Source organism: Platichthys flesus, chromosome 6, assembly GCF_949316205.1.
Source record: "Platichthys flesus chromosome 6, fPlaFle2.1, whole genome shotgun sequence".
In the NCBI taxonomy this organism is placed as follows: domain Eukaryota; kingdom Metazoa; phylum Chordata; class Actinopteri; order Pleuronectiformes; family Pleuronectidae; genus Platichthys; species Platichthys flesus.
In genome coordinates, this window is record NC_084950.1 from 2,622,247 (window position 1) to 2,634,604 (window position 12,358).

At 44.6% G+C, this 12,358-nt stretch overlaps 1 protein-coding gene across 2 annotated transcripts in view; it reads right to left on the reverse strand.

Annotated features, from left to right (window-relative positions):
- The window catches only part of kiaa1549la (KIAA1549-like a), a 76,490-nt gene that overhangs the window by 22,747 nt on the left and 41,385 nt on the right, over window positions 1–12,358 (reverse strand). The window contains exons 8-12 of one of the 2 annotated variants that reach the window (XM_062390880.1): window positions 11,623–11,682; window positions 10,045–10,205; window positions 7,879–8,050; window positions 6,168–6,328; window positions 4,150–4,185 (exon numbers count right to left, since the gene is read on the reverse strand). In XM_062390880.1, the coding sequence (XP_062246864.1) occupies window positions 4,150–4,185; window positions 6,168–6,328; window positions 7,879–8,050; window positions 10,045–10,205; window positions 11,623–11,682 (590 nt within the window). The remainder of the gene's footprint in view (window positions 1–4,149; window positions 4,186–6,167; window positions 6,329–7,878; window positions 8,051–10,044; window positions 10,206–11,622; window positions 11,683–12,358) is intronic. The other variant, XM_062390881.1, reaches the window with a different exon arrangement.

The following is a 12,358-nucleotide window of genomic DNA, read 5'->3' on the forward strand; positions in this document are numbered from 1 at the left end:
CTTCTCCACCCGTCTTCATATCTCCTGACAGCGAGTGGACTTAACAGACGGCCGCCTTAATCTTGTGCAAGCTGCGTTTAATGAAGATCTGACTGCAGACAGGGCTTCTGGGTGCCCCCCCCCCACACACACACACACACACACACACAACCGTTAATAACAGTGATGGAGAGAGAGAGAGAGAGAGAGAGAGAGAGAGAGAGATGGGTTCCGACCACTTCCTTTACTCGGCGATGGCGTGTGAGGCGAGCGAGAGCACGACCTCGCCGCGTCACCACATTATCCACACGTGTTCTCTCCTCGCTCGCTCTATCAAACAAGCTTCTCCTCTAATTTTAACTGGGAGCAACAGCCAACAGCAGCTTGATGAGGTGCAGCAGATGGACGAGATACGCTCCGCTCCCCCCTGCGGCCATATTGATTTAAATTCAGCTGGAGCGGGGCCGGATGGTGGAAGAGCACCGCAGAGCTGCATGCTGAAATAAAAGCTCTCCTGAAGAGTGGGTACATTTAGAAAGTAAAATAAGACACAGGCGGGGGGGGGGGGGGGGGGGGGGGCTTCTCTCAGGGCAGGTTGGGGCCATGATGCAGCAAAATGCAAAACACCTCAAGTCATTTAAACGACAACTTTCAAGTGAGAAATGGATTCGCTGCTTCTTCTGCTGATTCTGACTCCATCGTGCTCCATCCGAGGACTTCACGGCTTCGGGAAGAGCCACGGAGGGAGTGAAGGCGTGTTGACGGATGTTCCGGCTGCACGGCCGAGTGATGAAGTGAGAGAGTCTGGCTGGAAGACTCTTTAATGCTTAAACCCACGAGCGCACCTCACACACGCCCGGGTATCGATCAGCGGCTTTAGGTTGTCCTTCAGGGCGACTGGGAGCTGAGACACATCATCTCCCTCAGTGGATTAACTCAACTCACATTATTACTGCCTGGAATGAATATGTGATATTTATCTGGAAAATGAATATTAGTAAAAGGTGTTACGAAGAAAAGGATCAGACTTCTGCCATATGAATTATTATATTTATATATACGTCTTTATGTGATTATACAATCATGGTGTTATCATCCTGTGCCACTGCACTTTACTCAAGGTAATTTGACGTTATTTGCAAAGAAAGGTTTATATCTGCTTATTTTATTCTATTTTATACTTTCAAGTGTTGTAACCTTGACTTTATTTTGACTATATGCTGATGAAACAAGTGAACCCCACCAGTGTGGGATCAATAAAGTCTCATCTTAACTTATCATATCTTATCTATGCCTGCCTTCTTTGTGGGGCACACTGTAAATACCCCTGCTGTTGTGTTAAGTGACTCTTTGCTCGTCTTTCTTCTCAAACTCAAACATTTCTTGATGATTCTGCTGAAATTAAATTAGAAGATCCCTGATTGGCTCCGGACTTCGAAGTGACCGATCCAAGAAGGAGGAGGAGATCATCGGCCACTGTCCCCGCCTCCAATGTCTCTACCCAATGAGCGAGCGCCTGGAGCAGCTGCCATCATGTAAGAAAGGTTTGCACTTGTTTAGCAGCAGCGGGGCCGAGGGGCAGGTTCAGAGTCTGAGAGATAGATACAGATACTTTGATCACGTCATGAATTCCTGATCCAAACAAACACATCAGAGACGGAGGAGTCTTCTGACAGCCGCTCTCTCTCTCTCTCTCTCTCCCCAGGACGACTCTCAACCCGCTGCACTCTGCACATTAACAAGTGTCACAAAGAGTTTGCAGAGCCAGCGACAGACACACAACGTCTGCAGCCTCTCTCCTCACCTCCACACTCCGAACTAATCCCAGTGTCAGAAGGGTTTGTGTTCTATAATTGCACAGACAATCATTGGCTCTGGATTTATGTTTTCCTGAGGCAAAGGGCAAAAGAAGAAATTGGGACAAATTAAATCCAAAAAAATTCATCTGGACTCTCAGGCAAAGCCCCAAAAAACAAATTAATCAAATCAGGTGGATTTCCTTCGTTCTGTGTCTCTTCTTTGGCTCAGCAAGGAAACAGGATCCGTGCACTAAATAGAAGATTAGTATGAGAGAAGGGGGAGGACTGCGGATTCTGTTCCTTAAAATACTTGAATCACAGTAGAAAGGAATCATTCTGCTCGTCCTGCTGATTTAGATGCTGACGATGTTATCACAACCAGTTTGAGAACAGCAGGGGGGGGGGGGGGGGGGGGGTTGTTCCTCCCTGATCTCATTTCCTGTCTCGTTTTATTGTGAATTGTTTAACATTGAGTCCAGAAACGTGGATATATCAAGTCAGACTTAAAGAAAACTTGAACCCATCTCTTAAACAACAACATGTGTTTAGCTGAAGTTTTCCCCCAAATGCATTTAGTGAAATATTCATCTCATTTGCTGAAGCACGGCTCGGGACCGGGAGAGAGTAAACACCGCCGAGGATAAGAGCAGCGAGTGCAGCCTCACGGCTCCGACAGTGACGCCTCGCATCTCACAGCTCTTTAATATTTCATGCTCCCTCGTAAAAAAAAGACACGTTATAAGCAACATTAAATGTTTGTAAACGATTGGGTAAACAAACAAAAGCTCGGAGCAAATAAAACAGTAGAACAGGGAGAACAAACACACACACAAACACACACACACACACGCATATATATATGTTAGACTCACACAAGCATAGAGTTTTGGAGGCTGATCGTGATACTGAATTATTCACTGATATATAAATATATGTGTTAAAAAAACAAAGCAAAAAACAATCTACAAAAACAAACATATCTTCCTTTAAATAGCTGTTAACTGAAGTCTTACTTTTACTTGTGGGTCTTTACAACGTTAAATAGAAAAGTTAGCAGCTCTAGTTAACGCTACACAACCAGAAATCACAAAAAATTAAAACTAATATATTTATACAAAGATTTGTGCTCATGCAAATGTCCAAACCGACATGTTCCACAGTGTCTGAGGCATTTCTCAGGCTCGTATCAGTAGTGGAACATCTCTAATATACAAAATTTGAATTAAGAAAATACAGAGAATGTGAAAATAAATTATATTTGCATTGTTTGTTCTTTGAAATAAACGTTTTCCTATCTTTAACACTGATACTGATTTATCTGTGTCCAGCTCGTAGAGGCAGATTTTAACCAATCCACCAATAAATTGATCAGCCTCTGGTATATATACGTAATATTTCTGGGGTGTTTACCCTCTGTTGTGCTGTGTCTGTCCACCAGCTCCATCATGTGTCTCACCTACACGTTCTCCCATCCACACCATCGTCCTCCCTTTGCCTCGACTGGCCTCGGGGGGGGGGATGAGGACAGGCCGGACTAAAATAACCCACAGCTGTGATTTTTAATCCGTCGTCTGTGGCCAGTGCTGCTGTGCATTAGGCGACACACAGTAATGCAGCTAACCTAATCCTCATATGAGAGAAGAGCAGGGCTGGTGGGGGGGGGGGGGGGGGCTTCATCTAAGAGGATAAGACAATTGGCTTGAAAAGAGAGAAGGCAGACAGGGAGTCGGACTAAGCTTCAGGCCTGTTTTGTGTTCTGCAGAGTTAGAACAGACAGGTTTGGTTTGCAGCTGTTGAAGTTTGAACCCGACTGCGTCCAGCAGAGTTCAGCTTGTTGTTCTCAGCTCGTTAATTCAGTCCATCGACTCCAACCCAAACGATCGTGTTCTTAAGTAACGTGCTTTTGAATTTTAACACACATCCTCATTACAGGTATTTCACCTCCCTGCCCCCCCCACCCTCCTCCTCCTCCTCCCGCTGTCTATTGATCTCAGACGGCCAATGAGGATGGTGGAATAATATGATGTCCACAGCACAGAAGCCACATGCAAGAGTTTACCTGGCAACAAGGACAGGCAGCACACAACAGACCAACAACCAGCCAACAACCAGACTGTACAACAACTGAGCAACGCTGCAACAAAGCAGTAACTCATTCAGTCAGTCAGTCAGTCAGTCAGTCAGTCAGTCAGTCAGTCAGACAGTCAGTCAGTCAGACAGTCAGTCAGTCAGTCAGTCAGTCAGTCAGACAGTCAGTCAGTCAGACAGTCAGTCAGTCAGTCAGTCAGTCAGTCAGTCAGTCAGTCAGTCAGTCAGTCAGTCAGTCAGTCAGTCAGTCAGACATCCACCCGACCAGAGACTCAGTGAATACCTGGTGGTGGTAACTGGCCTCCCTTCGGTATGACGTCTAAACAAAGAGGGTAAAGAGAGGATCAAAGGAACAAGGTCAGGGAGAGGTTCACACAGAAAAGGACATAATAGAGAAAATATAAACACAATAAAACAGAATAGAACAGAATACAACAGAATAGAACAGAAAAGAACAGGATAGAACAGGACAGAACAGGATAGAACAGAATAGAACAGGACAGAACAGGATAGAACAGGATAGAACAGGATAGAACAGAATAGAACAGAATAGAACAGGATAGAACAGGATAGAACAGGATAGAACAGGATAGAACAGAATAGAACAGGATAGAACAGGATAGAACAGGATAGAACAGGATAGAATAGGATAGAACAGGATAGAACAGGATAGAACAGGATAGAACAGGATAGAACAGAATAGAACAGGATAGAACAGGATAGAACAGGATAGAACAGGATAGAATAGGATAGAACAGGATAGAACAGGATAGAACAGGATAGAATAGGATAGAACAGGATAGAACAGGATAGAACAGGATAGAATAGGATAGAATAGGATAGAATAGGATAGAACAGGATAGAACAGGATAGAATAGGATAGAATAGGATAGAATAGGATAGACTACAGTTTTGGTTTTCTTGCCCAGAAGAGAACAGTTCTTGCTGCATCAGGATATTTGTCAGGAGCAACCCATGAAAACATTTGTAAACATACTTCTCTTCTGACAGAATATATTTAAGCCTTTTGATCTCAACAGAAATGTTCTGTGCATTGGTTTATTCATGGCGTCGGGGGGGGATTGTGTGGAACCCGTTGACCAGATCCAGACCTTAAAGAAACTTTGAAAACATGAAGAATTCTAAACAGAGTTTGGTGGATTTGTTACAGCTGCGGCGCTTCTGGGTCAGGAAGCAGAGGATCATGGGTAATGTCCAGCGTTCAGTTGATGGACTTTGTTTTGTCTCTTCATTAGAAACCACTTCATTGCTCGGACACATCCATCCATCGTCTCCCAGGTTCTGGTCCAGAGGTAAGTTTCCCTGTAGGGTGTCCCAGATGTTCTTCTCCCTCACCACACTTCCCACCTCTTCCTGGGCAACCCCTGAGGCATTCCAAGGCCAGATGGGATATGTAGTTCCTCCAGCGAGTTCTGGGTCCACCCTGGGGTCCAATCCCAGTTTGGTTTGCCCAGCAATCCCAGTGTCCAGGCAGCTTCCTGATAAAATACCCAAATCACCTCCAATGTCCCCTTTCAACATGACGGAGCCGGGTCAGAAGCTCCCCAGGGATTCTCTCGTTCACCACTTCACTGCCTGCAGAGTAACGAGCGGCGGAACTTCCTGACCCCATCAACCCGGCTGGTCGGAATCTGCTGCTCACTCACGCTCATTTAAAAACGATTGATTTCCATTTAATCTCCAATGAGCTGATGTTGAGCGAATGCTACAGTCGTGAAAGGGCCAGCGTCACCCGGAGGTTCACTTCCAGCACGATGAGCCCGGCCTGTTCCCACTCGGCCCATTACACTTTGCATCATGCATGATTAGAAAGGACTGGGGGCTATCGGGCTGCGGGAGAACAAACGAGTGAGGCGTGCACAGATGGCGTTCAATTCTTCTGACCTTGAGGAATAACTCAACACAATTGATTTGCTGTGCGATGTGTCACATATTCAGAGCGACGTTGGAACCTTTTCGGCACGAGACCCGATGCTCCCCTCGAGCGAAAGAATGGATCACGGAGAACAGAGAGAAAAGAGTGGAGGGAGGAGAAGAAGGAGAGGAGACACACAGCAGGAGGTAAAGTAAAGACAGCAGGGGACAGGGTTAGGAAACTATGGCTACGTCTCTTCTGCTACATGACCGCAGGGCGTCCACACTTCTCCTGAGTTTTCAAGATCCTCAAACGGAGAACTTTGAAACACAGCTGATCCTGTTTCAGTTGGAGCTGAAACACTGGAGCTGCGTTTTGAACATGCAAAGCTCCAACAGGCTCGGTTTAAAAATGAGAGTCTTTACCTTGGAGCGGGTTTTGAACGACCTGAAGGCGCCGCTTTTGAAGATGACCCGGTTCCTCTTGCACAGGATGAAGGCCACCATGCCGATCACCACCATCAGCAGGAAAAGGGGCGTCAGGACGGCCATGATCCACAGGTTGCTGGGCGGAATCTTGACCACGGCTGCAAACACACAAACACAAAATGTCAAGTCATTTCTCAGACGTTGATGAAAAAAGAAAATACTTGGTTAGGGCAGAACATTCTGGCCCAGTTCGGACTGGATAAGTCTCCTTCAGCTGCTATAACCCTCAAACTAACCAGTTTAAGTTGATTAATGTGAATATGAAGTAACCAATTCAATATTTCCAGCACCTTTACACACTTATAGGAGCAGAATCAACCAAACAAACAAGACACAACTTGCTCATTAAATATCTTCCTCCTGTTTCCAGTTATGGTGAAACTGTGGATTGTACAACAAATGTAAAACAAAAGCCTTAAATTGTACTTTGAATTTTGAACGCATGATAAAAAAATATGGTCAAACCAGTGGTCCTCAAATGAGGGTCTGAGGAAAATGAAAAATATCCATATTCATCCGTTAAAACTATCATTATGTTTTTGTGTTCTCGGGGAGAATATAAAAGACATTTTTTGAGTGTGTTGCTCTTTAACATTATTAAAGAGTATGTTAAATTATCCCAAAGGAAACTCTTAAAGTACAACACAGAGGTGTTTTACAAATAGAATATCTTTTTAATTAAGTATTTTGTTTCTTTGAGCTTCTCTTCCACGGAGCAGTTTTGCCAACAGGAAGGGTTTCCATCATTAGGAGGAACCCAGTTTGTTTAAATCCAAAACAAAATGAATTTTACAGGAACAGCGTGTTCACTTTCCGGTCCCGAGCACCGAGAGGCTGTGAAGGACGCTCAGACTTGTTGATGTCTCTCCAGTTTGTTAATTACCGATTCAGAGGGAAATGTGAAAAGGGAGAAGGGGTAACGGAGGAACGCTCTGTCCTCGGCAGCAGCTTCGGGACCAACATCCTGCTGCACGGCTCAATAATCCCTGGAAGGAACAGAACCTCCTGAACTTTGCGTTAGATAACAACGTGGAAACACAATCTTTGATTTGGAATTCATGATTCCCAACCCGAGTTGACGTTCCCACCGTTTTATTGGATGCAGGGGGGCATTATGGAAATGTATGGAAATTTATGGAAAACCCAAACGCTACGGAATGTCACTGGAAGCCAAAACCGTTACGCTGGACTTCAGCAGATAAACCCCGAAGAGTCGTTAAACTGGGAGTGTTCTCGGCCCAGTGCCATCTCTATGAAGACTGCTGAAGGAGGAATGAGCTCTGTGAGTTGACTGCACATGTGTAATACCCACGCACGCTAATGTATTAATAGCTAAATGCAATATTTAACATTTCTGATTCAATATATTATGCATTAGGTTGAAGATTAGACGAATGAATATAGACAACAAGACGTGGATCCGTCGACTGGAGGGAAACGAGAAGCCAGAGTGGAGTCGGGTACCAACATCTCTTTAGCTCATTTATCAATATGTTACAGTCCCTGAGTTTAATATAAGTGTAAAGATGATATCAGATGATCATAGACATTTCTGTGTTTGTTTGCAGGTTTAAAAACTTGTATCTGACAAAAGACGCAATGCGCAAACGATGCGTCCAGATAAAAAACCCAGATCATGAGAACTCACGTTCAGCCTGCACTTGAACAAAGTATCCCAGCGTCAGAGCCATGGTCTGGGAGTCCAGGCTGCTGAGGGTCTTGGCGGCAGTGGTTCCAGTGAGGGCTGCTCCGTTCAGCTGGGCGTAGAAGGTCATCTCCGCAGGGTTCTTGGGGCCGGGCAGGCGACGGATGCTCACCATCTGGAAGAGGAACAAAGAGAAGGGTTCAAATATCCAGGCCTGATGCTGACACTGCTTCCATTGCTGATGAGACACAACTTCATCTCAGCTCCAAACCTCCTGTCGAGTGCTTCATGAAATACAAACATGGAGGTCATCAAACCTCAGCTTCTCTGAAAGGTGGGAGAGATTCAGGTCTGTCCCTGGACGGCTGTTCCATCCACCTCCCCCAGGAAGTTTGACTCAACTCCTTTTTATTCCACTCCAACATCAAATCCATAATAAACTCCCCCTTTTACCAGCTCAAAAATCTTTCCCTACTCGGCTCATCTCTCTGAATCTGTGGCAGGGATCCTAATCCTCGCCTTGGTCACCTCCCATCTCGGTTCCCAGCAGGAAACTGGTCAGGCTCCAGTATGAGCATAACTTTGCTGCCAGGGTTCACACCTGAAACAAGCCCTGGCTTCCCAGTGACCCTCTGGCCTGGTCCGACCCCCCCCCCCCCCTTACCCCATCCCAGACCCACTTGTCCCTGGCTTAGATCCAAGGTATAATAATAATAAATCAAATACTTTATGATTATAACTAACTGAAATTGTCATAATTAGGTTGCAGAAATCCGTTACACAAGTGGAGACAACATTGCACAAGAAGACGAGGAAGTTGCTTTTTTGAATAAACAGACAGGATCAAATGAAGCTTTTCCCTTTGTATCAGATTAAAAATCAACTTATTCTGAAAAACATTCTCCAGACTTTAAATCGATTATCCAAAAATAACTGTTGGTTAATAGAAGAACTTCAACAATCTGTACAAACGCTAGATTCAAAAGAAAGTTTTAAGTGCATTTGAAAGATAGAGAAAAATCCGCAAAACACATCGAAGGACAGATTCAATACAGAAAAAAAATCCTTTATCTGCTCAAACCCAAGATTAGAAATATCGTCTTTATCCAAACTGAGAATCGGCTGCGACGCTTTGATCAGGACGAGACGTGTGCGGCGAGATAACGGCACTCGATGAAGACACTCAAGGAAACACTGAGTCACTCCAAATCTCAATTTCCTTTCATCACACATCGAACATCTTATTTAAATATCACGAACACATCACAGGATTTAATCGGGTGTGCTAATTCGATTTTGACGTTAAAAAAGAAGGGTTGTGTGGTGTTAAATGGCTGGATGACTTCTCCTCTGACTACCCCCCCCCCCCCCCCCCCTCCTCCTCCTCCATTTCTGCAGCCATTAAACTGGTCGTCTGTGACTTCCCATTAAACCTCACGGGAGCGTTAGGCATAAATCCTGGGAGGAGTAAATCGTTGTCTTAATTTGAACAATATGGCAAAGAGGAAGGTGACACACACACACACACACACACACACACACACACACACACACAATCCTTCATCCGGAAACCGTTTATTAAAGTATACTTGTTCCCTGGTCTTCATCCAACTCTACTGACACTGTCTGACCTAAATGCTTCAACCTGTTTTCATATCTTGACCTTTTCAATAGTTTCTCTGTAGAACAATATGAAAATCTATTTGCAGGAATCTTTAAATACATTTGGTATCAATGCACATGAATGAAATGTATAATGCATCCATGTTTTCTTTCTGTTTTCTTTGTATCTTTCTAAAGAAATGTGCTGATGAAGTTTGTTAACATATAATTTTCGACATGTTATTAATTAAATGTGATGGCTCACATCTCTCAAGCGATTTCCAAGTCTTTGCAAGGACAAACTAAAACCTGAGCGATGCTTAACAGCTGCAAGGGAAAGTGTGATTAACCTAAAAGTATCTGTAACATTAACCTCAGATATGAGTCCATACCATAAAAAACATATTATTACATTAATAAAAACTGTCCTTGTGGGAGAAGATCTCAGCCTGCGGAGAGATGCTACATGGATTTTTTAGTTGAGATAATTAAAAGAACGAACATTATCTTTGCATCTTCATCATGACAACAACACGGTACAATCCCCCCCCCCACACACACACACACCTGTACAGTGTAGCCCCCTACGGATGTGGCGCGCCGGGATCGAGCCGCCTGTGCGCCCTGCCGGCCGGCCACCAGGAACAGCTCGGCCAGCCGCTGCTCCATCAGGTTGGCGAAGCTCTGGTAGTTGGCCTCCAGGGAGGAGGAGTCCACGTCCTGGATCACTGCGAGGACAGAGGACACAGGACAGAGGACACAGGACAGAGGAGGAGTTTAGCGAGGAAAGAGGAAACCAGGGAGGAGGTGATAAAAGATAGATTTCCAACTCTTATGTTTATGTTTTTATATGTGTTTGTTTGTTAGTTAGCAGCAGGATTATTTTATAACTTCTTTATTTAATCAATCAGACATTTGCAGATCACTAACATCTATGAGCTGGAGAACTTATATGGATTTCTCTTTCTCCCCCTGTGATGGAGAGACCTGGTTTTTGCTGCAGTCAACTACAGGAATCGTAGAAGATCTTTGAGACATGTTCATGTTCATCATGTATTCATGATGTTCTACAGCTGCAGCTCCTCTCGTCTCTGGTGGTGGAGCCTCCGGTGTAACCCAGTCTGTGACTCCAGTAAAAAGCTTGATATGAATATGTCTGAATGAACATGTGACCCCACATGGACCAATCAATGGACTGGACAACCACCTGCAGGCTGCAGGATCAGGGACTCACCACTTAGAAGTTATTGGTTTCCAAACATTCATTAAAAGAAATGTATAGACTTTGTCCTGCGTGTGAGATTGTGTCCATAGATTCTATTTCCAGTGTGTTGTGCCTATTTGTGTCCTCGTTTATTGAGTTTCCACTTCCAGCTCAGAAGAAGCAGCGATAAAAGAGCTTGAGAAGAAGAAATGAGTCGAGTCATAATCAATCTGATGCTCCGGTCGACCTGCACAGCAAATGAGCTTTCTGCTGTAGTGACATTTAACACCTGGAAACCAACACAGGACAACAAACAGTATTAACTTCTGCCCAGTCAACATTTAAATCCTGGTGTTGTGTCTGACAAACACAAACACGCCTCATTACACACACACACACACACACACACACACACACACACACACATGCTTACATAAATCTTGCCTCTGAGTGTGTTTCTTAGAGGCTAAGTGAGATGGAGCTGCAAGACACACACACACACACACACACACACACACACACACACACACACACACACACACACACACACACACACCAGCATCATTCACACCCGGCCGTGATGTGATGTGATCTCTCCCTCCTCCCCAGTCAGGAAGCTGTGAATTATACATCAATAGGTTTTTTCCCCAGGAACAGAGCAGCTACAGACACTGAGCACCGCCAGCGAGCGAGGGAGGGAGGGAGGGAGCCGGTGAAAAGATGGAGGTGTGGAGGGAGGGAGGGAGGAGAAGGAAAAATGTAGAAGGTCAATACCGTTGTGCTGAATTGCACAACAATGTGCGCCGGGGCATTTAACTAACTGCTGCTTAGTCCAGTCGATACGGCTCTTGATTAGGGCTGTGTGTCTGTGTGTGTGTGTGTGTGTGTGTGTGTGTGTTTCTGTGTGTGTGTGTCTGTGTGTGTGTGTGAGAGCAATTTACCTGTTTTCACCCAATAGTTCTTTGTTGCCATCGACGTGTTGAGATTATGGTATTCAAGAGCTGGAGAGAGAGAGAGAGAGAGAGAGAGAAATTATTTGAATCTTTCATATCAAAACTTTAAATCTATTTCTTAACTTTTTTATCTATTCAAGCGTCAAGAGGCAACGAAATGAAAATCAGCCTCGATTCGTTTAATTTTCCCACGGTGACATGTTGAAAATTAAATATCAGAAACCAATTTGGGAGCAGAGGAACTATTTTGTGTTGCATTTGTGTGTGTGTGTGTGTATTAACACACAGGAATCTCTTTCATGTTTATAATTCATACCAGAATTATATCTTTGTGTCAAACTGCTGAAGTTGTATCTTTGCCGAGAACTCTCACGTCATGAAAAATGTAAATTAGAAGAGAAATCGTTTTAAATCTGTGAATCTGATTCTCAGTCTCTTTTTTGATTAAAGTCTTGTGTGAGTCCCTGGGGCCGTGTGAGACGTGACGGTGGTAGAGCGGGCAGCAGCGACACATCTGCAGAGGAGCAGGATTTGAACAGCGGCCCCTCCGGCACAGATGATAAAATCCAATCATACATTTCACGTCAGGTTTCATTATCAACCTCTACTTTCTTTTTTCTTTCTCCTTACAGCTGCCTGTCCACTTCCTCTCTCCACTCACATCCTGTTTACCTTCACTCCCTGAACCACCTGCTCCTCCGTCCGGCTCTATCTGCTCCTCGAC